Below are 27,245 nucleotides of genomic sequence, written 5' to 3' on the forward strand. Positions count from 1 at the left end.
CTGCGCGCTGCGGGGCGCCGGGGCCGCGAGGGCTCCGCGCTGCAAGGGGAGCGGGCCCGGGCGGCCGCTCCGGGCCCCCACTGGGCACAGCCCCCGCCGCGGGGCTCTGCGGGACCCCCGTGCACGGGGACAAGGACAAGCGGCAGCCCTGGCCCTTCCCTGCTCCCCTGCACGCTCTGCCCCTGCCCAAAGCCGAGCTTGTGGCACCTACCGGGTCCTGCCGCCTCTGTCCCCCCACCGTCCTCTGTGGCGTCCTCCTAGTGCTCCCTGCTTGGAGGGCACCCTGGGATCCTGCTTCCTTTCGGCCTCAGCTCCCCCACTGCTCTCTGCTCCAGGTTGCCTCCCCTCTCCTTGCTCCCTGAGCCCCAGCTTGATTCCTTCCTTGCAGCCTGGACCAGCCGTGTGAGCAGGGGACACCCCGAGCCACTGTCACCCACTTAGCAGAGCGGCCAGCGAAGGTCCCGTGGAGCTGGGCTGGGGGCCGGGCGCACGGCGGGGCCGTGTTTGCCGGTGAGGATGAGGAAGGAGTGGGAGGCCCCACGTGGCCGGGTCTGGCCCTGGGACCCCGCTCTGCCCCCGTCTCCCAGCGGGTGCGATGCTGCCCGGGAYGCTTCCCAGCCTCTCCCTCCCCATGTTGCTGCCAGCGTGGCGGGTCGGGGAGCGCTGGGGCGTTTCGGGGCTGACCTCGCAGCGCGGTGGTGACCGCGAGGGGACAAGACGGGGCCGTTACCACCTTCCAGCCGGGCATTAACGCAGGTTTGGCCGCCCGCAGCCCGGGCCGGGGCCGGCCCCTYGCTGCCCCGCGATGCTCCTGCCCCTGCTGCTGCTCGGGGCCACCCTGCTGCGCCCTGGCGGCGGCTCCTACCAGCACCCCTTCTACAACGGCTTCTACTACAACCACGTCATGAACGACAAGGGCGACGGCCACGAGAACGGTACAGCGGGGCTGGCAGAGGSACCACGGGGTGGCACCAGGGGCTGAATGTCCCCCGGGCAGGGGATGGGGTAGGGAGGAGCAGACGCAGGGGACACTGCTGGCCCCAGGGTTCCCAACCTGCCCATCGCTGCCCTTCCCTCCCTGTCCCCAGTGGTCTACTTCAGTGTGGCCAAGCTCATTGTGGAGACCCCCAAGGACCCCGTCTACAGCTCCAGCGGTGCCAACGTCACCCTGCCCTGCCACTACCACTACGAGCCCGAGCAGGAGTCCAAGCACAAGATCCGCATCAAGTGGTCCAAGCTGCGCGATGACTACACCAAGGAGCAGGACGTGCTGGTGGCYATCGGCAAGACCCAGGTGGCCTTCGGGGCCTTCAAGGGCCGCGCGGGCCTGCGGCAGAGCGGCCGGCGCGAGGCCTCGCTCGTGGTGAGCGACCTGCGCCTGCAGGACGCCGGCAAGTACCGCTGCGAGGTCATCGACGGCCTGGAGGACGAGAGCAACGTGGTGGAGCTGCGGCTGCAAGGTGGGACATGGCGGGGACGGCGCCGTCGCCCTCCCAGCGCCGCAGACCTGGAGCAGCCGCCGGCGGGGCGAGCAGGGCCCTTYGGGTGCCCCTTTGTGGGGCAGGTTCCTGGCTCCTCTGGGCACGGGCTGAGCTGGTGCTGCTGGCCGAGAGGTCCCTGCTCAGGCCCCAGCTCTGCTGCTGCACTTGGTGGGAGGGAGCATCCTCGGCTGGTGCCCCTGCCCACCTTGGGGCCCTTGTCCCTGCTGGTCCATGTGCTCCACGTGTGCCCATGGTGGTGGTCCTTGGGGCCCTCTTAGCAGTCTGGACATCGCTATGTGTCCCCATGATGGTGGTCCCCACATCGCCATAGTGTGGTCCATGTGTCCCAGGACTGCCGTCCCCATGTCCCTAGGCTGATGATCGTGCCCATGGTGGGGATCTTTAGGCACACAGTCTGTGCGTTCCCCTGCTCTGTGGTGGCACTGGTGTCCCCACGTGTGTGTCCCCAGGACAGTATGTCYCCGTGCCACCAGATGTCGCTGGCAACTCGCCGTTGGTGGCTCCAGCACCTGGAGCTGACACTGATGTGGGAGTCTGGAGGCAGCTTGGGGCCCATCTCGTGTCCCAGCAGCAGGAATCTGGGATGGGTCGGTGCCCCTGTGGTGGGACCGGCTGTCCAGGCTGGGGACCGGGCAGCGGAGACCCCTGGGCGCCCCCTCAGCGGCCCGTGTGCCCCTCCGCAGGCATCGTCTTCCCATACCAGCCGCGGGGCGGGCAGTACCAGCTCAACTTCGCCGAGGCCGAGCGGGCCTGCCGGGACCAGGGCGCCATGGTGGCCTCCTTCAGCCAGCTGCTGCAGGCCTGGAGCGAGGGCCTGGACTGGTGCAGCGCGGGCTGGCTGGCGGACGGCACGGTGCACTACCCCATCCGGCAGCCGCGCGCGCACTGCGGCGGCCTGCACCTCGCGCCCGGCATCCGCAGCTACGGCCCGCGCCACCGCCGCCTGCACCGCTTCGACGTCTTCTGCTTCTCCTCGGCGCTCAGAGGTGGGTCCGGTGCCGGGCACGGCCCTCGCTGCCCTTCGGGGATCGTCTCGCCCACGCACGGACGCTCCGGATGACGCCCCCGGGCCGAGGGCTCCGCGCCTGAGCCTGCCCTGTCCCTCCTAGGGGAGATCTTCTACGTGGAGCGCCCGGGCGGGCTGACGCTGGAGGAGGGCGGGCAGGYGTGCCGGGCGGCGGGCGCCGAGGTGGCCCGTGTCGGGCAGCTCTACTCCGCCTGGAAGTTCCAGGGGCTGGACCGCTGCGACGCCGGCTGGCTGGCGGACGGCAGCGTCCGCTACCCCATCGCCAAGCCCAGGGCCAACTGCGGCCCCGGCGAGCCCGGCGTGCGCAGCTTYGGCTTCCCCGCCGCCGGCCGCTTCGGCGTCTTCTGCTACAAGGAGAGATGAGGAGCTGCCGGCGCCCGCTCGGCCGCAGGACGTCTCAGCCAGGTGTTTCCCAGGTCTTCGGGGAGGGGACGTGTGTTTGGGTGGGAAGGGGGACTTTTTTTTTGGTTTATTGTTTTTCTTGCTTTACGTTTTCACACTTCTCAAAGGCTGCCCCGCGGTGCCCGGGCTGGGGAGCAGGGCTGGGTGTGAGCCCGTGGCACTGGCAGCACCGGTGCCCGGCCCCRTCGCGGGCACAAGGACGATGGCCCCGTTGCCCACGTGGGCTCGGCGGCTTGAAGGCCGCTCCCACCTTCACCCCTTTGGCCACCTGCACCCCCTGGGGCTGGTGGCTCTGTCCCCGCCTGCCTGTCCCCAGGCCTGGGGGTSCCGGCCCCACGGCTGCCCCCAGCAGCCTCCCAGAGCTCGCGGGGCGCAGCCGGGTTTGGACTTGTGGGCGCCGGCGCATCCCTGTTGTCCCGGTGCCGCTGCAGGATGTGCCGGCTGTGGGGGAGCCCCGGTGCCCTCCTCCCTGGGCACCCTCGCCAGGGCGCCCCACAACACTGGTGCCTTGTTCAAGAGCTGGGTTATGACAAGATTCATTTTCCTCTTCTAATAAAGTGTTGGAGAAAGGCCTYGAGCCGTTGGACTGTCCCCCCATTTCTGTTTTGGTGCAAGAACCGCATCTGCACCCCTAAGGACTGCAGAGTGGGAACACGGTGGAGATGCCGACCACAGTCCCCTCTGCTGGGGCCACCTGCTAATTGGGAAGCTAAAAAGTGGGTGCTCGGTGCCCCCTTKCTTGGGTGCTGCTCCCCAGAGGAATGCCAAGGGATTGGGGAGCAGGGAGGCTATGGGGCAGGGAGGGGACTCCTGGTGTCCCCCAGCCCCATGGGAGCCACGTCCTACCCCAGAGTCCTTCCTGGGTGCTGGAATCTTGGGAAACCCCCAGGCACCTCCGGGTGCTGCACGGAGCCCAGGCTGGATGCTCCTGCCCTCCACAAGGTTGCACATTTCCTTCCCCAAAGGACACCAAAAAGAGAGAAAAAAAGTGACCGTTCCGATTTCACTCTCTTTATTATTTATCATTCTTTCAAAATAGGATATGTTCCAAAATATAAATAGGTGCAGGGAACGCTGGTGCCCCGCACGGTCCCCTGGAAAGAGCACGTCCCCGGGCCGGGAGCTGCGGCGCGGGCAGAGCCGGGGCCGCCRCGGCCCCCGTTTGGCCTCCCTGCCCCCCAGCTCCCGCGGTCTCAGCCCCTACAGCCCCTACATTCACTGCCCCTCTGCCCGACCGCCCCGACGTGCTGCAGCGGTAGGAGGATTCTGGAAAAAAAAATAAAATAAGCCCCAAAAGGTGCTGTCCACCCCGGAGATTAAATAACAGAAATAATTACATTGTTCATGGATAAAATCAGGAAAAAATAATCATCTTTATTATTTAACTTAACCCCCTGCCCTCTGCAAACCCACCCCCCTCCCTGTCCCCAAAGGCACAAAGATAATTGGAACCGGACGGTTAGTAAAAATGCTGAATTCTAATTTGCTTTGGTGCTTGGAAAAAAAAAAAACAGTATTTTTTTTTATATATATACACAAAGGTGGGTTTTCTTTAATATAATTCTTTTTTTCCTTATATGACAAAAAAGGCAACAAGAAGAAGAAGAAATGGACTCTGTTAATATAACTGCTCTGTAAATCTCTCTGTCTGTCTGTCCCGCTCTCTCTTTCCCCCCTCTGTGTCTCTCTGGCCCCGCTCTAATGGGGGGGCCCGTGCTCGGCTCCGCCGCTGGGTCTCGACCGAGTTCTGGGGCTCCTCTTGTATAGCCGGCGCTGGAAGCTGGAGGCTGCGGGAGAAGAAAAGGCAYCTTGTTAGTGGCAGGAGGGCACAGAGCCCCGGCTTGTCCCGGCCCGGCTCCCTGCTAAACCGCGGGGCGGCTGCGGGGAGCGCGGCGCTGGCCCGCGCACAATCGCGCCTTCTCTCGCCCCGCTCCGATACCCCATTTTCCCACTTTTTTTCTTATTTTTTTTCCCAGTGTGTTTTGCAAGGGCCTCTCATTTTCCCCCCTGCTCCGGGATGTCCTGCTGTGGGGCAGCTCCGTGCAGCCGGCCCTGCCGCCCCTTCCCTGCTGCTCCCTGTGGGGCTGACGGGCCCTGCTCCGAAGCGGGATGCAGGACACGGGGCTCTGGCTCGGGCTTTGCTGCCCTGCTCCTCCAAACCTCGTATCGTTCCTGTGCATCGCTAGGAGGAGGCATCTCATGGATGCCACAAAAGCTTGGGAATGGCCCAATTTTCTTGGTCTGATTGCTGCTATGACCACCCTGGGAGCAGCGTGCGGCAATCAGGGTCCATGGCAGAGCCGGCCCCACAGCCGTCCCCTCCATCCCTCTCTCTGCCCTCTCTTCCCTGGCTCAGAGCTTCCTCCCCCGTCAGCATCAGCCTCCTCTGGCCTCAGGACTCTGAATTCAGCTGGAATTGCCCAGCTGGAGCAGGAGCTGGCAAGGAGGCCGATGACACTTGACAGATGCGACTCGGCCCAGGCACGCCAAGTTCCTGGGAAGCGGCAGGGCTGGAGCGGGGTGTAGGCAGCCTGGGAATGGGCCGGGCCGCCTCGCCGGGAGCCCCGGCTGCTCTGGCTGGAGGCCTCACGGCAGGAGGGTCAGGAGGCCAGCACCAGCTCCCAGGTTGACTCTTCTCAGGGGTTTCCTCCTGCTCTGCGGCTCGCTGGGGCAGTGGAGCAGGCAGGACCCAGCCGGGCAGGGGGGGAGCTGCGTGGCTCCCTCCTCTCCTATCCCCTTTCCGTATCCTGCGGGTAGTGCCCAAACTCACCGTTTCAAAAACTGCTGTTTGTTGCTCTGGAGCTGTCCTGAGCCCCTGCTGAGCCCTTCCCGGCCCCTGGCACTGCCCCTGGGCTCAGCAGGACACGGGGGTTTGCAGCAGACCCCACACCTTGGCTCTGCTCCCTGCCACCGATTGCAGTGCCTGCTTCTCCAGCAGGTCCCCATGGCCCAGACTCACCCAGCAGGCCGCAGCTCCATGCAGGGGAGCTCGGAGCAAGGCCAAGGACGGTGCTCTCCTCCGCTGCCTGGCTCGGGTCTAACCTGCGCCCTAAGGAGCTGGGCTGGCGCAGGGAGGCCGGGGCCCCTCCTGGCCATGCTCGCTCCCATGCTCAGGGTGATTCGTTCCACCCTCATTCCCAGCTCCTCCTCCCAGATGCACAGAGGCCTCAGTCCTAAATCTCCCCAGCCAGGAAAGCTGGGTGGGGGGAAGGATTTAGGAACTGCCATCCCTTTGCGCAGCTCTCCTGAGTGCAAACATCTGCTTGGGCTGCAGGATTTCCTGCCTCAGGCTGCACTGAATTTTCTCCCTCCCCATCCCAAACAGAGCGTGATGTCCCTGGCTGGTGCCAATATGGAAATGTGGAAATGGAGGGCCTGAGACGTACGGTTTGTGCAGGATATCCGTGGTTCCTCCCACTGCCCATTGGGCTGGCACCGAATCGTGGGCACGTGGCGCTGGACGTAGCCGTGGTTGCACTGGTACCGAACCAAGGAGTTTATCTCGTAGCGCTCCTTCTTCCTGCCGAAGGTCCGGGCATTCTCCACCACAGGGGGGTCCCCACAGGCCACTGTGGGAGACAGGCAAAGGCACCGGGAGCGTGAAGACTCCTGCTTGGCAGAGCTGCCCAGCAGAGCTCACACCCCCTGCTCGGCCCGGCCGCTGTGGTGGGCCCTGGCGTCCGGGCACCAGGAGCTGCTCTCCCAGTGGGTGCAGCAGGACGAGGCGGCTCTCAGGGCAGGGGCTTTATCTCGGGGCCAGGGGCCGGCTCCACAAGAAAACAGCGACAAATCCTGCAGGACTGCAAAGGATGTAGACGCGAGAGCTGATGACAGGAGAAATGTGTTGGCTCCCTTAGGCGGAGCTGGGAAGCGAGCGAGCAGATTTTGCTGGGAGAGGGTTGGGAGGGAAGGGAGGGCCGTTCCGCAGCAGGCAAGCCCCGGCATCGCCGACCTGCACATCTGCTGCCGGAGACCCTGCCCCGCACCCAGAGGGCAGGGCTGAGGGGCTGCCTTGTTCTCCACCGCTGCGGACGCGACACCCGCTCTTGGGGACTCCTGGTACTTATTTTCAAGACTTCAGAGGCCTTTTTCACAGTGTCCTGCTCAAACTTTAACATCAACTCCACATCTTTATGTGCAGCGACAATCATATCTTTGCTCCCCATAATAATTCTCCTGTGCAGAAATTAAACTTTCAGTGTGGAGGGCTGAGGGAGATTTGTGGGACCCCTGTGGGGGTCACAGCACACCAAACACCCCCACGCAGGCTGCAAAACCCCACTGCTTATGGGCCTTGTCACCAATAAGCTGCTGCTCATGTACATGGAGCGTTTCCCCAAAGAGAGCAACAACTCCTGGAGACCAAAACTCGCTGCTCCAGCCCTGGAGCTGGTGCTTGGGCTGGCTCCTCCCGTCTTTGCTTTGCTCCCCCTTGCAGAGGGCTCACCTGTTCCTTTCTTGCACGTGAAAGGGAGATGGTAGTTGCACGGGACGTCGTTCCATTCGCCTTGCTCGTGCCAGATCATCACAACACAGTCTTCACCAGCGGCAAAGAAGTTATCGGGTTGATTGGGCCGCCAGTTCTCAAATTGCTGTCGAGAGAGAGAAGCCCTTCCCCTAAGACCGAGTCCTCCCCTCTCTCCTATTTCTCCCTTTTTGCCTGTTTTGTGTCTCCCACATCTTCTGTCCCTTCACCAGCATTTATCGACAGCAATACTACTATCATTGTTATTTGTATTGCCACGATATCTGGCAGCTTAGCTGCACATCAGGCCCTATTCTACCAGATGCTGGAAAAACCAGGAGAAACCAACAGCCTTTGGTCCAGAGAGTCCTGAGTGCCTCCACTCAATACCCGATCCAAGCTCCGAGCACAGAACGTGTGCAGTTGTGTCAGCAGCCCCTTTCCTTGCCCACACAGCCAAGACCTGCCTGCAAAGAGCTACATCCCCTTGTCCCAGGCTCAGCACCCCATGCCCTTCCTCACCAGCGAGTGCCCGTCGGACCAGCGGAAGTCATTCTCCACGGTTCTGTCGCTGAGCCCGATCCACTGGTAGTCCTGTGCATGGTCTGGATGAAATGGACAGGGAGGGAAGAGTAAGAAAGAGCAGACCCACCTTGCCGTGGCTTCCATCCATTGAGCACCCCTCTCCCAGGATATCGCAGGATCATTTCACTCTTTCCCAGTCACCAGTCTTTGCTGTCCACATTTTTTTTTTTCCCCAATTATCATCTCTTTTTTCCCCTGTTACCATCTCTCTCCCTACAAACTTTATCACGATGACAAGATCTTTCATGCCACCTACACTGCTATGGGTCACTGGGCTTATACCAAGTGAATGTTTTGTGAACCACACTAGCTCTATGATGGGAGCACAGATCTAACCTAGTCGTGAACAGGTGTCTTGCTGTTCCATAGCCTAATAAGTTCCTCCTCTCCCACGCAAGGACAAGGTGTTATTTGACAGGAAATATATGAAAATCCATCAGATAACTCTGTGTTTTTTTAGTCCCTTTAGTCTATCCACATACTTGCAACTAGTTGGTTGAACCCTGCCCATTCTCACATCTTTAAGCCCTCACGTCTTCTGCCCTCATCACTCACTGTTCACAAAGTCTTGCTCTTCCGGGGTGATGATACTGCTCAGGTGGGCTTGATGTTCTCGGCATCTGGTCTCTGCATCCACCCAAGTCTCCCTCTCTTCAAAGTGCCTGTAACAGTGGCCCTGGAACTTGGTCCAGCCTTCCTCACAGTTTTCCAGGTCTGAAACACACAAAGGAATGAAAAGGAGTTGGCTGCATGTGGCTGGAAGCATTCCAACTCACCTTTTAGCTGCTCACACACTCATGGCACAAAAAGATGACATGCGGTCCCATCCACTAAAAACCAAATCTTGATATTGTCTTGTTATATCCTAGGGAAAATGATCAGAAGGCATCCAAGAAACACTCAGAGGGAGGAGGCTGCTTTGAAGACCATCTGTTTACAGTATGGTCATCAACACTATTGGAAAATGTGAGTGAGACAGACAGATTCCTAAGCAATTCAACCCCCAAGTGGCTTTCTAGGACTCTGTTTATGAGAGACTGACCCAAGCAACAGCCCTTCTCTTCTAAATTCGTGCTGTCTTGCAGAAATTTCTTGCTTTGGAAAGCAATCCTGAAACCTGAATTCAGATGTCCAGAACTGACACTCATCCTTTGCAATGCAGTTTTTTTCCTGCTGTTTGCATGCCACCCCTTGTTGTCACAGCCTGGGGAGGGAACAGAACATGGCACGGGTCCTCAGCAGGACATTGCCTGGGACAAAGGCCACTCTTTCCTACGTATCTATTGCTTAGAGGGTAAATGAGACAGGGATCAGTTCTGAAAAGAATGATGAAAAACCTGTCCCTGGCAGTGACACTGCTGTAGTGACAAGATGGATGGATGGATTGTCTGCACGGACAGCAGAGTTCACCTACAGTGTCCCTGCTGTTCCTGGAGAGTGACAGATATTAGAGAAAGCAAAATTGGCTCATAGGAATGAAGATTTATATTTGCCACTGAATGTAGGGTGCTCTTGTAGCTCCTAGACTATGGGCTCTAGCTGTCATGAGCCCATTAATAATAGAAATAATAGAATAACAGAAAAGAGGGAATTAAGTTTGGCTTAGACCAAACAAGGTCAGAAGTAGCCACAGGATAGAAAAATCTCATGTTCTCTTTCAGGGATCTTATGGCAGAGCAACAGGTGGCATGAATGGGGAAATCAGGAGTTGATTAGGTTGCATTAGTTAAGAGAAGTGAAGAGTGCTATTCCAGCCCAGATAATCCAACAATCCACAGCCTTATTCTTGTGGTCTCCGTTGCATGTACACATTGAAAACAGGGAGAGAGATGTAAAGAAAAAAAAAAAGAGGAGACAATATATATTACCATTACTCGTGACAGGGTAAAGAAGAAATTGTAACCTTATTCCGCTCTTTTTTTGAGCAGGAGAATTTGCCCTCATTACTAAACTGATGGAAGTATGGGCTCTTATAAGCTCTAAGAAAAAATTACATTTTTTTTTCTTTCCTCGTGGAAAGAAAAATAAATATTAGTGCAGGTCTAAGTACTTCATCTTGATGAAAAAATAGGTCATTTCATACTTCCTCAAAGACAGACATTCCCTGCTGATTTTGCCACAAGAAGCCACGTTCAAGAGATGACAAAAATGTCATGCTGAGCCAAATTGGTGGGGATCCCTGGTGTGAATGAGGTTTCTTTCAGCTGCGTCTTCACAGAGAGAAACACAATCGTTTTACACGGCTCAGTTCAAGCATCTTTTCATGAAATTCCAGTCTAGCGGAGAGAGTTTGCCTGCGGTGAAGATGTTCTTAGACATAGCACTACTGCTACAGATGAACAGGAAGACCCTTTACCTGAAGGGATAGTGACCTCTGTGATCAACATATTGCACTCTGCATGAGGCTCCACCAGAGAAGGTTATTAAAAAAGGTTAAAGATGACTCCAAAAGTTTTGCTTAGAACATGGTGCTGCAATGAATAAAATAACCAAAATATATAAGCAAAAGGCTCAAAGCTTTTCCCTACTGTGAGTATTTAAATCTGATGTTAGAGGTTAGCTCGCTGCGATGAAGGCATGACTGATGGGAGCACCCGGGATCAGCTTTTTTTGGGGTGTAGGGTGAGAACAAGGTAATGCAGATGTTAGTAAAATTAGCTGAAGCCAAGGAGGCCGTACCGATCTCACACATGTCCCCTCCGTAGCTGGGAAGGCATAAGCATTGGAAAGAGTCGATGCCATCAACGCAGGTAGCTCCATTCAGACAGGGGCTTGAGTGGCACTCATCAATGTCTGCAAGAAATCAAGGGCTTCCATTAGGGCTCTGGCCAGAGAACTCCACCAACAGGAGAACTTGTTTCCTTGCTTGTTTAGAAGGACGTGTCAGTTGTTTGGGAAGAACGGGGGAGCGATTAAGATCTTATTTTAAAACCTACTGCTGCTGCTGGAGGAATGAACACAAGAGACCTGACCCATCCTATTTGATGACTGAACACCATCTAGAGATGTCTATCTTCGGTAAAGATATTTCCACTACATGATATCGTTGGCATCTATAGTGTCTTCTTTTTCACCATCTCTTCCTGATGGATCAAATATGCAAACTTGTGTCTTGGCTTCCACCAGGTCCATGTCGGAAGGAAGAATGTGGGCTTCTCATAAGTGAGGGAAACATCCTGATATTAATCTCTCTCTCTTGCTTGGAGACAGAGATTCCTACTATTTTTTTTCCTAACCATGATTCAGATGAAAGCCAAGACAGAAACCTCACCTCAATTAAGTGCAAGGGAGAATAAAAGTAGTTACAAAGATGGTTCAAAGACCCTCAATCTTTGCTCCTTGAAGATCTTAGGATGGACCATTAGGAACCAATTTCCTGTCAAAGAATGACAGAGAGAAATGCCTTTTTCTCCAGATCTGTTCTCACCATATGTTCTTCTTGTGATTCCCTCATGGAGAAGAAATTTTAATTTCCCATACAGAGCAGGCTTTAAGAATCCTGCATTTCCAGAGGTAAAAAAGAAAAGGTGGAATGAGAAGAGTTTGACCCTAAGCTCTTCAGTGTTTCCCAGCTTGCTATTTAACACCAGCTTCGGTAGTAAATACCATTGTTTGGTAGCACTTCCATCAGCTTTCATCTTGGGACAGAAGGAGGGAAGCAAGGATGCTCTGAAGAGGGCCACGGAAAGCCTGTTTGTATCTACATACTATAAAAATTCAGCTCTTGCTGGAAATACTAGCTCTTTTCTTAGTATCTTTCTTAATCCTACTCCTATTTACAGAGCTTTGGAATCAGAAGAAAAGTAATTTAGAATGAAAAGATTTTGGAGGTGTTCAACTCGAGAAGTAAGGAACAATATTAAGGAAGAAACTGGAAGCAATTCCATGCAGATTGGGTTAGATCCTTGTGTGAGAAAATGCTTCTCTGCTGCAAGACTGTGAAAGAGTCTGAAAGATTGGGGGGCTTTAAAAATGCTGACTAACACTCAACACTCTTCTTGTGGACGGGTTAGTGAGAAAATATGCACAGATGATGAGAATGCTGGTCATGGAAATAGCCACACCAGAGCCAAGCAGCAAGTCCTGTATTCTTCTGATTAGGGCATGTTCAGTGTGATATTGTCTCCCTGCAGAATAGCAGAGAAATGCAATTATTCCCCAGATGGCTGATGAACCACTTAGATCAGTTTAGCAATTAGTTCTTCATGAGAAAAGATTTTTTTTTCTTCTGGATTGCACTTCTAAGTATTCATGAATACTTTCTGGATTATTATATTCACTTCAACATGAAAGAAACTGGAGAACTTGCTTCCAGTGACACTAGTAAATACTTTGAGACTTCCCAGAACAAAACTGGAGTCATGGGCCTAGTAGGAGAGAAAGGCAAAACTTGGCTGGTTACTGCATTATTATTTGCATTTGGTGTTTCTGAAGGTTTAAAGCATTAAAAAAAAAAAAAAAAAAGTGTTCTGATGGTTGATTATAACTGTAGAGGCTCCCCTGGGCTTCCCAACAGCAGTAGCAGCAGAAGTTCATATTGATTCCAGTGGCTCCAGCTGAACAAGTAAGGAAAAGCTCTCCTTTGTCCATTAGTCTCCATGAAGTGGAAAGTACAACGCAGGAAGAGAAACAAAGCACATAAAAGAGCTAAAGCAGAATGTTTAGCAGGGAATAAAGAGTCTTCAGTCATCTTTGGCAACGTGGCCTAACAGTTGGTGCATCCAAGATCTCTTCTGGGATGCACGAGACCTGCTGTAAGTTGCCATTCCCAATCTTGGAGGAAGCTGGAGCAGATACACGCATGCAAATTCGCTGCCAAAATCTCCAGCTGGGAAATAACACTGGAACAGGATTTCCTTTTACAGGTATTGTATATAATATGACTGCACATATTATATATACTCTAAAAATAAATCTCAGAATGTATGTATATGTATTTGTGCCCATAGTATACATACATATTTTTATATATATCATGCAAAGAGAAAGGATCTGTACTTGAAGATATTGTTGGAAAAAAATAAACAAAATGAGACATAGACATGTTTTTCCCAGTAGCATGCTGAAAATGGCTGGAAAGAAGACATTTCAAACACATTACAATCATAAATATCAAACTCTCCCTTCAGCCTGTTGCTTTTTGGGACCAGGACTGTGCCTATGATTAGATGGAGGAATTGCTTCACGCAGCCACTTACCAGGAATCTCAAACGCATCAGCCTGTTTGGAGGAAACGTTGCTGACTCTGTTCCTCCCAGAAAATTGGGGTCTTAGAGGATTTTTCTAAAAGTCCTCAAGGTGAAACTGGAGGCATTGTTGCCACTGGAAACCCTGGCAAGCAGGTTTGCGGGCATTTCTAGGATATCACAGCAGAGCCAGAGGATTTGCAGGAGGTGAGAACTCCAGTTAAAAAAAAAAAGTACAAAATCCCATTTATTGCTCAATGCTTGGCTTTTCTTAACCTTTTAGACACCATTAATGCATACAGCCACAGAGCCAAGGGCTGGATAAAGTTAATAAATCACCGTGCACTTTTTCCAGCCCTCTGAAAGCCCACAGCACTCGTGCAGAGCAGCACTGACAGCAGCTGGCGGCCACGCTCCTTCACATCTTAATTGGATCCTTAAGATCCAAGAATCTTCTGCAGCTCTTTATTTATTTGGGTAAACACTCATTCAAAGAGTTGGCTTTGCTCGACTTTTGTTGAGTCCTGCAGCTCAAGCACTTATAAAAAGACAAGAAAAAAGGCTATTACTGCTATTACTGAGTGCTAATAAAGGAGAAAGTACTGCGGGACACGGAGCAGAGACAGTCCTTGTTTTCTAGAGTTTCAGCTCTAAAATAGAGGCAGGAAAAAAAAAGCTGTAGTGCTAGGCATAAGAAGTCCATTTTAAATATATTAACTCACTTCTTATTGCAAAAGCAAACTCTGCAATTTGTCCTGCAGTTAATATCACCCAGAAGTTGTAAAAGATTATCCAAGTCCATTGTCAGCAATTTTTACTTAATGTTATTAACAGGACTTGAAATCTGACTTTCAGGGGGAAAATAAAACAAACAAAACAATGCAAGCAGGCTCTTGGCATCTGGGAAATATAAAGTATTTGCTGTAGAAAGCAAAGGGGGTTACAGAGATACAATTCAAATCTTCATTTTTTTTTTCACTATTTTCTTCCTAAGCTTTCTCTTATGTTGCCAAATACATCCTACATTAACCAGTACCATTTTATTTTGATGGAACTAAACACAAAGCCTTTCCCAAAGCCTTTGCATGCTCTGCACTGAGTTTCTGTAGCCCCAGGTGACATGTGTGATCATGGAAATTAGTATAAGAAATTACTTAGGAAAAAGAAACAGTTTGGGCCAGGTTTTGCTCAAAAGGCAAATGATACACAATAGTGAACATGTGGTGTTGGTGGTGAAAAATAAGGACTTTTGAAACCCTTCATCCCAAACTGAGAAGACAATACTAGAAACTGCAAAGGCTCTTTAAAACAGTGCAATCTGTGCTCTTCTGCCTATGGTAGCTTGTACCAACGATGAGTAAAAATATCCATTAAACAAGGTTAGCTTTGCTCTTGAAATATTTATGGAGGAGAAGCAGATTGCAAACAGATGGGATGCTATCACCCAAACCCTGAGCAAACTTGCATAGTTTTGGGGAAGCTGTGAGTAACTTTCAGGGAATTCCTGCTCCTCTTCCACAAAGAGGAAAAGCAAGATATTTTCAGGATATTCAACAGTCAATGTCGTGCCACTCGCTTCTTTACACACCTCTTTATAATTGTGATCATCAAAACAGGGTCTCAGATGATCAGTTGGTAACTGTCTTATAGAGACTGCAGGAAGAGTGTCTAGCTAGGAATGAAGTTTGCTTTGCAGAGACCCCTGGCAAGGCTGAACAATATGACAGATCAGGCAGAGGAGAAAAACATTTCAGCAGATAGACTGATTTCCAGAGGAGAATACAAGGAGTCTAAGAAAACGATTCTCTGACATTTAAAAAAAATACTAGCATTGCTCATTGCATAGTCAGCTAGTGGGTTCCAGTGAATATTCAGTCATTAAAATAATTAATACTAAGAAAATAATTAAACTCCACTCCTTTGGATAGGGCACGAAGAAGTGTGAAACTCCATGAAGACGTTTTTCCATTTGGATTCTCACTTTAAGCTGTTTTGGGACCATAGGCAGCAGAATCCATGGACTTGTTCCACCAGACACAAGCAAAATTTAGCATAAATTGCTGCCATTTCAACACATTTCTGTTTTTTCCCCTCTCTGACCTGAGTGTGATTTTTAAATCATCAGTTGATTATAGTGCTCCAAACCACAGCTTTTCACTGAAATACCAGTATGCTTTTTTCAGCTAATAATTATTTGTTTTCAGATGTTACCAGAAGTAAAAAGGACCCAGTGCGTTGACAAAACTCTGGATGAAGAGGCCAGGTCTATGGGCAATTCTTCAAGCTTTAGTCCTGCGAGGTTCCTGTGCCTGTGTAGCCTTCAATTTGGTAAAGCAATAAAAAATACCAGCATTTGAAGGGTTAGTCTTCACTGGCTCTTCCTTTCAGAGGGAAGTAGAGGCTACTGCAAAGCAGCAAACGATCATTCTTCATAATTCCTCCCATTAAAAGGACTGCTGAATCTAACTGGCAAGACTGGAGCACAACAGCCCCATGGTCCCTGTCCCTCAGTTCAGGCCTGTCCTAAGCTGAACTCCTTTTGCCCCTGCTCTACTGCTCCTCTAGATTAACTACCTTTAAAGCATATTTGTTACACTTGCAAACACGGAGCACAGATCAGCGCACAGATATTATAACTGATGTTTCTGCAAGATTTCTAGACCAGGAAGTTTCACACAAAACAAATAGCCAGAAATAAGGATTAAAGACGTTTTACCTGGGAATACCTTTCCTTGGGGAGAACCCTCACCAAGCACATGTTCTGAAGCCCATCTCAAGCTAATAATGAATCTATAATCAAGCTCTATACAGCTATGTCTTTCCATTACCTGCTTGTAAATCCTGGCTGCTGCCCTGTCATTTCTGCAACACACTAACCAAGCAAGCTCCGTTTTTGGAGCATTTTCAAACTTCTTCACACACAAGCTGACAAACGCACCATTTTCTCCCCAAATACTTCCCAAGAATGCTGGCTAACAAATGCCAAATGCTCTGAAGAATCTGGCAACATCCTTGTGGGTAATTTATAAAAAGAAAAAGCAGTGAAATCAAACCACTTTTGGAGCCTTTAAAATAAAATCTTATTTTGCTTAGCCTTACTGGCTAGTTCCCTTCCTTCCTTCCCTGTCTTTGCTGAACTGTCTTGGCCTCCAGGCTGGGACGTGGCAGTGAGCACGGTCCCAAAGCAGAAACCATCGGGCTGCAAAGAAGATGTTTGGGTATTTAATTGGGCAGCTGTTTAACAGGTAACTTGCATCCTGACAAGCGCCCAGGCTGGTACAAAGCTGGAAGAGCTTTGCAGTTACAGCCCTGTTCCCTTGCTCTCCTGTAGCACCCACCGTACGGAGGCTTGAGGGGTGCAGAAAGGACCTCACATGTATTCTAAGCAGGAATGACCTTAGCTTTATGATTACCTCTGTTTTCCCAAGGAGAGAAGTGACGCAGAGAAATCCAGTGACTCATTCAAAACACTTTGGGAATGGAAATGAAGTTAGAAGCCAGGCCGAGCTTCACAAAGCCCTGCACTTAAAGATCCGTACAAATCCAGTGCAAACTATGCTGAATAGTGCAAATTAACCCCAGAAGATGCAGTTCAGGATGTAACAAACAGTAGGAACCTGGCCTTAACACTGTTTTTGCTAAGAGCTGGGCAAAGCAACAGGGCCTGTGTGAAAGCATAGCCTGTTTGGACTGTGACGCACCCGAACTCTTGTGTTGGACCATTTGCCAGCAGCACAAGACTTAACAGCTTTGAAATGATGTCTACCCACAGGATATGGAGCCTGCTCCTAACTGCAGCCAAGTGAAACAGGTCGGGGCCTGGGATGTTGTGGGACATGTTACTTGGGATGAGTTCTTGCCCTGGCCAAGCAGCAGTAGCTGACAAGCCCCAAAACATCCCCTCTCCTTTCTTTTCTCACCGTAGTGCCCCATTGCCTCTGCGGCACATGAACACTGCTCAGGGGTGGCTTGTCAACAGGCCTGCAGAGCATTTTCACCCTAAAAGGTTACTCCAATTTCAATATTGTATCTGTTTATCCCAAGGCACAGAGCCTAAGTGCACCAAAAAGGAACAGGATGGGAGGAATGGCATTTATCAGCGAGGCTGACAAGAGGCAACGCTCCTTTGCTCTGAGCATCGTCTCAGACATGGGATCCTTTAGATGCTTTTAGCTGCAGACAGCGGCACACCATTCAGACTTGAGGGTGTCCAAGCATGGTGCCAAAAGGCAACACAAGGACTGACACACATTTTGCCCCGTGCAAATATTGCACTCAGCACAAGCAGCTCCGAGAGCAGAGATTTTTCTTTTTCTTTTTTTTTTTTTTTTTTTCCTCCATCAAGGCTGGCTTTTTTTTCGGCCTCTTAGCTCCTTGAGACACAGCAGCTGCTAATGGACAGTCTCCCACTCCGTAGCAAGTGTTATGAAACGCTCAGGGGCACAGGCAGCAAAAGAACACGTCACAGAAAGGGGAAACAAGGTGGAAAAGACTTTTAGCTTCTCAGCCATGTTCTCCAGCCAGAGCGAGCGTCTTTGACATGTAGAGCTTTTGTTTCCACAGCAAAAGAAATATTTTTTCTGGAGGTTGGACTAGATGATCTCTAGAGGTTCCTTCCAACCTTAACAATCCTATGATTTGATGATTTATTACTTTAGAGCGGAGCAATGGCTAAGACCAATTTCAGAAGAAAAGTGCATGTCCTACTGCCTTCCCCCAGATATGTCACGCACAGGGACCTGATTACAGGTGTCTGTGTTTGTTGGCTCACGGAGAACCAAACTACTCTCTAGCCCCCCATCTCCAGTGGCAGAGGACAGAGCTCCCCTACGGAATGGCCATCACCAGGGGAATGTGACTGCCGTGGGCAGGCAGGAGGGAAGTCCAGAAGGATTCTGGGCATGTCGTTACATTGGCTGAATAACTACATTCCCTACTCAAACACAGACAGTATCATTTGTTAGGACAGAAGGTACCAACCATGGCCCATTTTGGAGCCATGTCTACATCTCTTAATACAGCTGATGCTGGAGTATTCCTGGTGCACAACTGCCCCAAAGGCCAGGGACATTGAACATTGCTTTCTCCAGAGTTGTCATCTCTCAGTGCTCGGTGAATTGAAACCCTGAGGTTTCAGCTTTTATTGTAAGGTGGAAAACCCCACATGCTTATGGTTTCCCACCACAATAAAGTTCTTTGCAAGTCTACTTCTGTTTTAATATTCTTTGCCATATATAAAAGCTTTGCCCCCTCCCTGCCTGCCCTTTCAGAGGGTGTGAGGATAAGAAGAATGAGGCACGGTACCTTCAGCAGTGGGTCCTAATGCATCTACTGCTTCTTGTGATACTTGGGGCAGGATTGCAGTAGCAGTGGCTGACAGAGGTTGAGAGTCTTGAGCAACAGCAGGTTCTGTCTCTTGTCCTGACGCTGTGGGAGTGGAGGACTCTATTTCAAGCTGAGCCTCTTCAGGACTCTTGGCTTCCTGTGTTAATTCAACATCTGGAATCTGGGTGCTAATTACAGTGTCTGGGACAGAGGTTTCCCCTGAAATGTTTGTGTCTGAGTGTGTCAGAGTTTCAGATGTTGCTTCAGTCACTTCCTTCTCAGGAGCTCCAGAAGACTCTGGACCGAGTGAAGGTGCAGTAGCTGTTTCCATGTGAACACCAGGCAAGGCAGAACTTTCACTGCTGCTTTCATGGACTGGGGATGTTGCTGTGCTAATCTCAGGAAGGGCAGATATTTCACCCCTGGCTTCTTGGCTTGTAGATGTTTCAGTTCTCATTGCAGGAAATGCAGATTCGTCACCACTAATTTCATGCACTGTCGAAGTTTCTATACTAATTCCAGGGTACATAGATGTTTCCCCACTTACTTCCTGAACTGTGGATGCTTCTATGGTAATTTCAGGGAATGCAGATGTTTCTCCCCTAGCTTCTTGACTTGTGGATGTTTCTATATTAATTTCAGGGAATGCAGATGTTTCACCCCTGGCTTCTTGACTTGTGGATGTTTCAATTCTAATTTCAGGAAACATTTCTCCACTGGTTTCATTGACTGTTGAAGTTTCTATGCTAATTTCAGGAAATGCAGATGTTTCCCCACTGGTTTCATGGACTGTCGCTTCAATACTAATTTCAGGAAATGCAGACGTTTCACCCCTAGCTTCTTCAGTGGTGGATGTTTCTATTCTAATCTCAGGAAATGCAGAATTTTCCCCACTGATTTCCTGTACTGTTGAGGTTTCTATGCTAATTTCAGGAAATGCAGATGTTTCACCCCTGGCTTCTTCAGTTGTAGATGTTTCCAGATTAACTTCAGGAAATGCAGATGCTTCCCCACTGATTTCGTGGACTGTCGAAGTCTCTATGCTAATTTCGGGAAACGCAGATACTTCCCCACTGTTTTCATAGATTGTTGAGGTTTCTATGCTGATTTCAGGGAACGCAGATGTTTCACCCCTGGCTTCTTGACTTGTGGATGTTTCTATCCTGATTTCAGGGAATCCAGACGTTTCCCCACTGATTTCTTGAACGGTAGAGGTTTCTATCCTAATTTCAGGGAATGCAGACGTTTCCCCACTCATTTCTGGAACAGTAGATGTTTCTATCCTAATATCAGGAAATGCAGATGTGTCCCCACTGATTTCTTGAACAGTAGAGGTTTCTATCCTAATTTCAGGGAATGCAGATGTTTCCCCACTGATTTCTTGAACGGTAGACGTTTCTATGCTTATTTCAGGAAATGCAGAAGTTTCTCCACTGATTTCTTGAACTGTAGATGTTTCTGCGCTGATTTCAGGATAGCCAGAAGTTTCTCCCCTGGCTTCTTGACTGGTGGACGTTTCTATCCTAATTTCAGGAAATGCAGAATTTTCCCCACTGATTTCTTGAACTGTGGATGTTTCTATTCTAATTTCTGGAAAGGCGGAAGCTTCCCCACTGGTTTCTGGAAAGGCAGACACTTCCCCACTGGTTTCTGGAAAAGCAGACGCTTCCCCACTGATTTCTGGAAAAGCAGACGCTTCCCCACTGATTTCTGGAGCTGTGGATGTTTCTAGGCCAATTTCAGGAAATGCAGATGTCTCCCCACTGGTTTCTTGAGCTGTGGATGTTTCTAGGCCACTTTCAGGAAATGCAGATGTTTCCCCACTGATTTCATAAGATGTTTCTATCCCAGTTTCTGGGAGTGCAGATGTTTCCCCACTGAGTTCACCAGATGCAGAGGCCTCACCGCTCGGCCCGACACCGTAGGGAAACGTGACTGCTGTTTCCCCACCCAGTTCCTGGGAAACTGTTGGCTTTGTCACAGCTTCAGCTAAATCAGAAGTGACTAAAGTGACTTCTGGAAGCCCTGAGACCTCCCCGCTAAAATCAGTCACTGCTGAAGATTGTCCACTTAGGTCTGTGATTCCAGAAAAGTCTCCACTGAAATATGGGATCCCGGATGGCTCTCCACTGAAGTCTCCTGTCCCTGAGGGTAACCCACTAGTGTCCACAACTGCAGACCCCTCTCCAGATATTCCTCTGTCTCCAGAAGGAAAACCACTGATTTCTATCATCCCAGAGGGCCCTTCTCCCACCTCTTGTGCAACAGATGCCTGAGTAACAACTTCAACCAAAGTGGTATCCACAAGAGAGATTGTAGGAAAGCCAGACACGAGTCCGCTGCCCTCTCCAGACATTAGGCCGTTAGTGACTTCAACCCCAGAGACTTCTCCACTGCCATCAATGACTCCGCTTGGAAGTCCACTGGTCTCAAGCACTCCAGAAACACTCCCGCTGAAGTCTATATGCCCAGAACCACTCATGTCTAAGCTACCAGATACCATGCCTGATGTGTCTTCACTACCTGAAGGTAAGCCACTGATCTCCAAAAGCTCTTTTGCTTCCACTTCTGTCACAGAGGGGGTTGTCACTTCTACCAAACTGGCATTTAGAAAGGTAATGCCTGAAGCCTCACCACTTCCATCATCACCAGAAATAAGGCCACTGAGATCCACCTGGCCACTGATCTCAGGTATTCCAGATGATTCTCCGCTGATATCCAGTCCTGAGGGTAACCCACTGAGCTCGGGTACTCCAGAGAGCTCTCCACTGAACTCTGGCACTCCAGAGAGCTCTCCACTGAGCTCAGCTCCTGAGGGTAGTCCACTGGTTCCTCCACTCATGTCCCATCCAGCAGACGGAAATCCAGCAGATCCTTCACCACTAACTCCAATCGATCCTTTTCCTTCCTCTTGCCTTTCCGTTGCTGCTGTTACAACTTCCACCAGAGTAGAATCCACAAGAGAGACGGTAGGAAACCCAGATGGGAGTCCACTTTCCTCGCCAGATGGCAGGCCACTAATTAGCTCAGTTCCAGAGAATTCTCCACTGAATCCGGAATTCAGCCCGCTACTTTCCACTCCAGACGGCATCCCACTAATTTCTGGTATCCTTGCAGTAGACACTGATATATCTTCCCCTGCAGAAGGTAAGCCACTAACATCAACAATCCCAGAAGGTGCTCCACTTAGGTCCCCTGATGATAGCCCACTTTCTCCACTGGTATGCAGGTCTGCTGATGACAATCCACTTTCTCCAATCCCGGAGTGTTCTCCACTAAGTTCAACAATTCCAGAAGTCGATTCTCCGCTTATATCTGGGACTCCAGATACCCACCCAGATGTTGAAGATTCACCACTGACTTGATGCCCTTCAGATTCAGTGATCTCCCCTGACACACTGATGGAAGCATCAGTACTTGTTTCTTCTGGTATTACAGTAACTGGAGGAAATGCAGATGGAGTCACTGGAAAAGAAAGAGGGAACCAAGAGAGGGAGATAGAAAAATGATTTACTGAACTACTTTAAATGAGTTATTAAAAAATTCCTGATCAACTTTACTTCCAAACTGACACCAAACAAAATAACCTTTGAAATAAAGGTACAAAGTCCTATGGGCTCACAGAAATCCTTTGACCCCTTCAGATTTTGAAAATTAATGAGGATTATATCTTAAAAAATCCAATGCCTTATATATCTTCGAGAAACTGACAGAATGTATAAATTTGTGACTTAGGACAGTGGTGGCACCAAAAAAAAAAAAAAAAAAAGCTACTGCTTCTTTGAAGATAACATTTGGAAGAGAAGTTTGGTGCTGCTCTGTACCGCAGTAGTAACTCCATCCTCCTTGGAATGAAAAGCTAAAATCTGTCTCTAGCCTTGTCTGTCCCCACTCAGAGACACAATCTTATGTTAGCATGAGGTGCCAGGCATTAACAGCCTGGCAGGATGGCTGTTAATAGTTCAGTTTTAGGAAGAAGTTCAATAACACGCAGTTTTTCCTGTGGTAACTGTGCACACATGCCTCAGATGTGCAACTTTGTTTATCCAGGTCACACAGTAATAAGCCAGGCTTTGCTAATACAGTGAAAGCTACAAAACAAAAGAACAAAAAATACCCCAATTTTCCAAAGTGAGATTATGTTTGTTCCAGGTCTTTTACACAGCAAAGCACAAAGCTAGGAGAGCAAGAAGACCTTGCCTTCATTTAAGGAACTGAGTATGTCCACACTGTCCACTGAGAACTGCACCTGAGGCTGCCACGCTGAAGAACCAATTCTATGCAAGAGAGTCCTGTGAGCATCCTCCCTTCTCCTCAGCTGGATTCAGAAGGGCTTCTCGTCAGCAAGGATATAGTCCATTCATAACAGGAATGCTCATAGTCCTGAGTTTGCTCCGCCAGATGTGACTTCAGAGACAGGGAAGAACAACTCACCTGAGAGCAGCGATACGTCAGTTGGAAAGACTTCTGTTCCCCAGGCTGTCTGATTCTCGGGTTCAATGGTAGACTCCATCTCTACAGTTGTTTCTTCCCCAGAAGGTACCCCCTCTACGCCAGGGATCACTTGGGTTACAAAAGCTTCTTCAAAGAAGGAGGTAACCCCTGGTTCTTCCACAGATGGCAGAGCTGGGACAGGAAGATATTGGAGGGAGTCTGTCAGAATTTGTGATCTCTCTCAGATGTATATTGCACAGCTCCATGAATGCTCTACGTACCAACACAATGAGCCATGAAAAACAAACAAGCAAAACCCAGAAATGCCTCTCATATTGGGAGATAAGCTAGATAGAAGAACTGGAGGCAGAGGGAATTGAGTGAGATTTTCTGTTTGAGAGTTTCTCAGGACAATAAAGTAAGTGCAGGGTTATGAACAATAGGAGGACATCTCGCTGAGTCCCCAGAAGCAGCAGCTTTTTGCTGAATCCTGCTTACGGGGACTGGACTCCCCAGGTGACCAACCTCTCATGAAATTCTACCCCCAAAGGGGCAGGTCTATGAACATGGGCACTAGAAAGGGTGGGATGGTACCTCTGAAACAGAACGCGTGATGCCGTGACAGTGGGTCGGGGAAGCCCGTCTGGTTGTAGTGCAGGTAGATGGTCCTCACACCAGGCTCATCTCCCCCGCAGGCAGGTCGCGGGGTCACTATTGGGTATCGGAGGCTGCCATCAGCTAACCAGCCAGCATAGCATCTGTCCAGACCCTGCTTCCACGCAGCATGGAGTTGCCCAACAGAGGCCAAAGTGGCATTTTGGCTCTCACAATACTCCTGAGCTTCTTGGAAGGTGAATAGATATGGCTGGGTTGCAAAGAACACCTCGCCTGAGGGAAAACAAATGGAAAAAGCATGTTTGAGCCCTTGAACTTCTCCATGGCACCTGGGGAACATGTCTGCTCTTTACACATACACGTGCAGGTGTAAAGATCAGCAGCAATCCTCAGGAGCAGGGGAAGAACATACCCTTTAGCCTGTCAATGTAGCAGTACACATCGTAGGTCTCTGAGGCTGGCCGCATGCCGTAGGACCGCACGCCCGGAGAGCCTTCTCTGTCTCCTACACAGTTACTTCGGGGATTCACAATGGGATACCTACCAAAAGAAGAGAGGAGGTTCCACCTTATGTCCCTTGAACTGAAGAATTTCAGTGGTGTGCTTGGGAACAGGATGCAAAAACGTGGCATTCTGAGGTGCTCAGAGACCTTAGCATGACTTGCAAACAAGTTCAATTGCACCTACAACCTGGAGCAATGAATACAAACTTTTCCCCCTTTTTCCTAAAACACGTAACCATATGGTAAAACTGACTGCTTGAGAATGTAAATATGGATTAAGAACAGGTTAGACATATTAATAAAAAGAGTTCTATTGGTTCTTATTGGTCACCTTATTGGTGCCTAGACAATCACAGGTTGCAAAAGTCTCAGCTGACGAGGAACAGAAGAGCAGGATATACCAAGCAAAGCCTCAAGTTCATGGCCAAATATTCATTTCAAAGGCTCACTTCCCCAGTGCACTATCGTTTTACCTGACTGTCTGGTCCCGCAGCCAGCCGGCATCACACTGATCAAAGCCAGCCTCGTAGGCAGCCTGGAGCTGTTCAGGGGTGGCAATGACTGCGTTGTTATCCAGGCAGGCCTGCTGGGCTTGCACGAAGGAGAAGGCATATCTGCTGGTGGCAGCACGATAGTGGAACACCACACCTGGGGAAAAGCGAAGAAACATTGATCCACAGGATACATAACCCCCCTGCCCTCCACCAAGACTGGTGGCCAGAAAGGATCCAGAAAGGATCTTGTCCCTGCAAGGACAAGAGTCTCTCAAATCCTTTTTCATGGAGATCTGTCATTCACTGAGCTTTGTTCTCAAGGGCAGTGCTCTGGGCATCTCTTTAGCTCTCTTTGAGGATCTTGCTTTCTTGACTTTCCCCTTTCCTATAGCAAGGTGTGCGTGGGATTTCAGAGTGTGACTGCTGCAGCTCCAAGCATCAGACAGCTCAGCTCTTTCCAGCACATGATGAGGCAGCCCACAGCCTCCTCCCTCATCACTCTTCCTGTCCCACTGAAGCAGACATTCAGCTTGATCTGACAAGCTCCCCAGCAGCCAGAGCTGGAGGCACTCCAAGTTGGAGGAAGCTCAGACTGCTTTCAGCTGAATAGCTGACCCTAGAAGAAGCAGACCTTAAACTTCTTGGGGTCCTGGTGACTTACCTGTGGGAGAAATGGGCTGCTCAGGGAGGAGAGCAGTATCAGGGTAAGCCGTCACTCGTACAATCTGATCTTCTGCTGTGAACGGAGAGGCAGACGCTAGTCCTGGGGTGGCAGTCACCCCAAAGGCCTCTTCCACCGAGCTCACTTCTGCTGTTCCAGTGGTGAAGGCAGTGTCTGAAACTGAGGTTGTGACAACTTCAGGCACAGTCCACCCTTGTGTGACTTCTTCTCTGGTCACATTTTCTTCTTCAGGGAAAGCTGTCTCTGCTGTGACACCAGTGGGCAAGAGTCCGGGCACAACGGTGAAGCCTTCGTAGAGCTCAGTGGCAGTGGGTGTGATTTCAATGGGCTCCAGGGTAGCGATGCTGCCACGAGCCTCCTCCTGTGTGACATTGTGTGGCAGAGGTAGCTCGACTTCAGTTTGGGTGACAGTCTGGATGGTGAACGCACTGCCCAGCTCACTTCCCGTGTCATCAGTGAACTGCACTGGGACTAGTGCTTCAAGATCATCGCCTAAAATCAAGAGACAAAGAAATGATTACAGAGGATGTGGACGGTCTAGCGAGGTCTGGATATACTGGGCTGGTTGTTGCCTCAGAGAAGCAGCTGGATATTTGCTGGCTCTGTGGGACGCAGGAAAATCATGTTGTTGTTGTAAAATAAATTCTTACTGATTCCTTACTCCATTGTGTCTTTGCAACACTCCAGTGCCAGAGCATGTTCTTAAGTCAGAGGCAATGAGTCACCACGGACAGAGCTGGTAAATGAGAAGGACTCTCCTTGTTTCCCTTCCAGCTCTCATTCCCGGGAACACCTTGCCCAAATCCAAGTCTGCACTGACCTCTAGTGCCTGCTACAAGGAACTCAAGATGGCCAAAGGAAAGTAGAGGTGCTTGGATAACCTCCAGAGCAGATCTGAGATGTTGAGTGATTTATGGAAAGGCAAGTAGCTCTTCACAGTAAACAAAGTCACGCCAGGATCCTCCTTTTGGTCTACCAGCAGAATAATGAGGTGGCAAGGACTTAAGAACTCACCACATATAAGCTACCTCCATCACTAACGCAGTTGAAGGCATCATAAATTATTTTTAACAAGTCCTTTACTTCTGCCTTTCTCCTCCCAAATCCCTTTCCTGCTCTAGTCTCATCCTTTGCAGCTAGGAGAACATTGAGCAGTCCTGCTTAATATCTTATTAAACAGACTGTCCTGCAGCAAGGAATGCAATTTAAAGAGCAGCATAAAACAGATCAGGGAGGTAGAAAACCTCTGGAAAGGCTGCAGGTCTCAGTGGGGCAGAAAAGAGCTAGGGAGACAAAGCTAGGCCTTCCACCTAAGAGTGTTTTCCCCCTCTATATTTTTCCAGTAACATTTTCCAGCTACGCACACCTTCACTTCCCAATCCCATGAATACAACGCACTCACCACTGTAGCAGATGGCATCGTAGCGAGAGTGAGGGTGAGGGTACCCCGTCTGGTTGACGTACAGGTACACCGTGCGCACGCCCACCAGGTTTCCTCCACAGTTGGGCCGTGCTCTGGAAATGGGGTAGCGGACGCTGCGGTCCGCCAGCCAGCCCGCACTGCACACATCCATGCCATCCTTCCACGCCAGGTACAGCTCCCCGGTGGTGGCCAAACGGGCACCCAGGCTGCGGCATTTGTCAAAGGCTTCCTGGAAGGTGAACTTCTCCGGGGAGGTGGCATAGAAGACTTTACCTGGAATCACACAGGAATTAGCTGTAGAGTTTAATCCCAGTTCCCTTTCTGTCCTCTTCCCATTCTCTCGAGAGTCTGACTAGGAGAAAATTTCCCTGTATTACAGATGTACCTCAACTCTGGGTGGGTGACAGACTATAAAGACCCCAGGTTTTTATAGAAAGGGAATTTTAGAGTGAATCAATTGGAGCAAAACACAAAACTAGCTGGAGTCACAAGACAAAAGGAAGATAAAGGACACTTTCAGTTCTGATGTGCTGAGCATTTCAGTGGATCTTCACTGTAAGCATAAGTGACAAATACCTCTGAATATCACACCCACCCTTGAG

General features: G+C 50.3%; 2 protein-coding genes across 2 annotated transcripts in view; one reads left to right on the forward strand and one right to left on the reverse strand.

Moving 5' to 3' along the window:
* Positions 1-805: 805 nt before the first annotated feature.
* On the forward strand, positions 806-3,631 carry HAPLN3 (hyaluronan and proteoglycan link protein 3). The gene is made up of 4 exons (XM_026036325.1): positions 806-935; positions 1,089-1,460; positions 2,186-2,488; positions 2,612-3,631. The coding sequence occupies exons 1-4, from the start codon at positions 806-808 to the stop codon at positions 2,890-2,892; spliced, it is 1,086 nt and encodes a 361-aa protein (XP_025892110.1). The 3' UTR covers positions 2,893-3,631.
* A 998-nt stretch (positions 3,632-4,629) lies between these two features.
* Positions 4,630-27,245, reverse strand: part of ACAN (aggrecan) — a 47,006-nt gene continuing 24,390 nt past the window's right edge. Inside the window, exons 6-20 of the mRNA XM_026036324.1 lie at positions 26,623-26,916; positions 25,200-25,712; positions 24,518-24,692; positions 23,954-24,081; positions 23,521-23,814; positions 22,927-23,118; positions 20,217-21,957; positions 19,857-20,066; positions 18,472-19,736; positions 10,661-10,774; positions 8,537-8,695; positions 7,919-8,001; positions 7,379-7,523; positions 6,318-6,500; positions 4,630-4,718 (exon numbers count right to left, since the gene is read on the reverse strand). Of these exons, the coding sequence (XP_025892109.1) occupies positions 4,630-4,718; positions 6,318-6,500; positions 7,379-7,523; positions 7,919-8,001; positions 8,537-8,695; positions 10,661-10,774; positions 18,472-19,736; positions 19,857-20,066; positions 20,217-21,957; positions 22,927-23,118; positions 23,521-23,814; positions 23,954-24,081; positions 24,518-24,692; positions 25,200-25,712; positions 26,623-26,916 (5,585 nt within the window). The remainder of the gene's footprint in view (positions 4,719-6,317; positions 6,501-7,378; positions 7,524-7,918; positions 8,002-8,536; positions 8,696-10,660; positions 10,775-18,471; positions 19,737-19,856; positions 20,067-20,216; positions 21,958-22,926; positions 23,119-23,520; positions 23,815-23,953; positions 24,082-24,517; positions 24,693-25,199; positions 25,713-26,622; positions 26,917-27,245) is intronic.

Source organism: Nothoprocta perdicaria, unplaced genomic scaffold (genome assembly GCF_003342845.1).
Source record: "Nothoprocta perdicaria isolate Ctin4 unplaced genomic scaffold, notPer1 scaffold_176, whole genome shotgun sequence".
In the NCBI taxonomy this organism is placed as follows: Eukaryota; Metazoa; Chordata; class Aves; order Tinamiformes; family Tinamidae; genus Nothoprocta; species Nothoprocta perdicaria.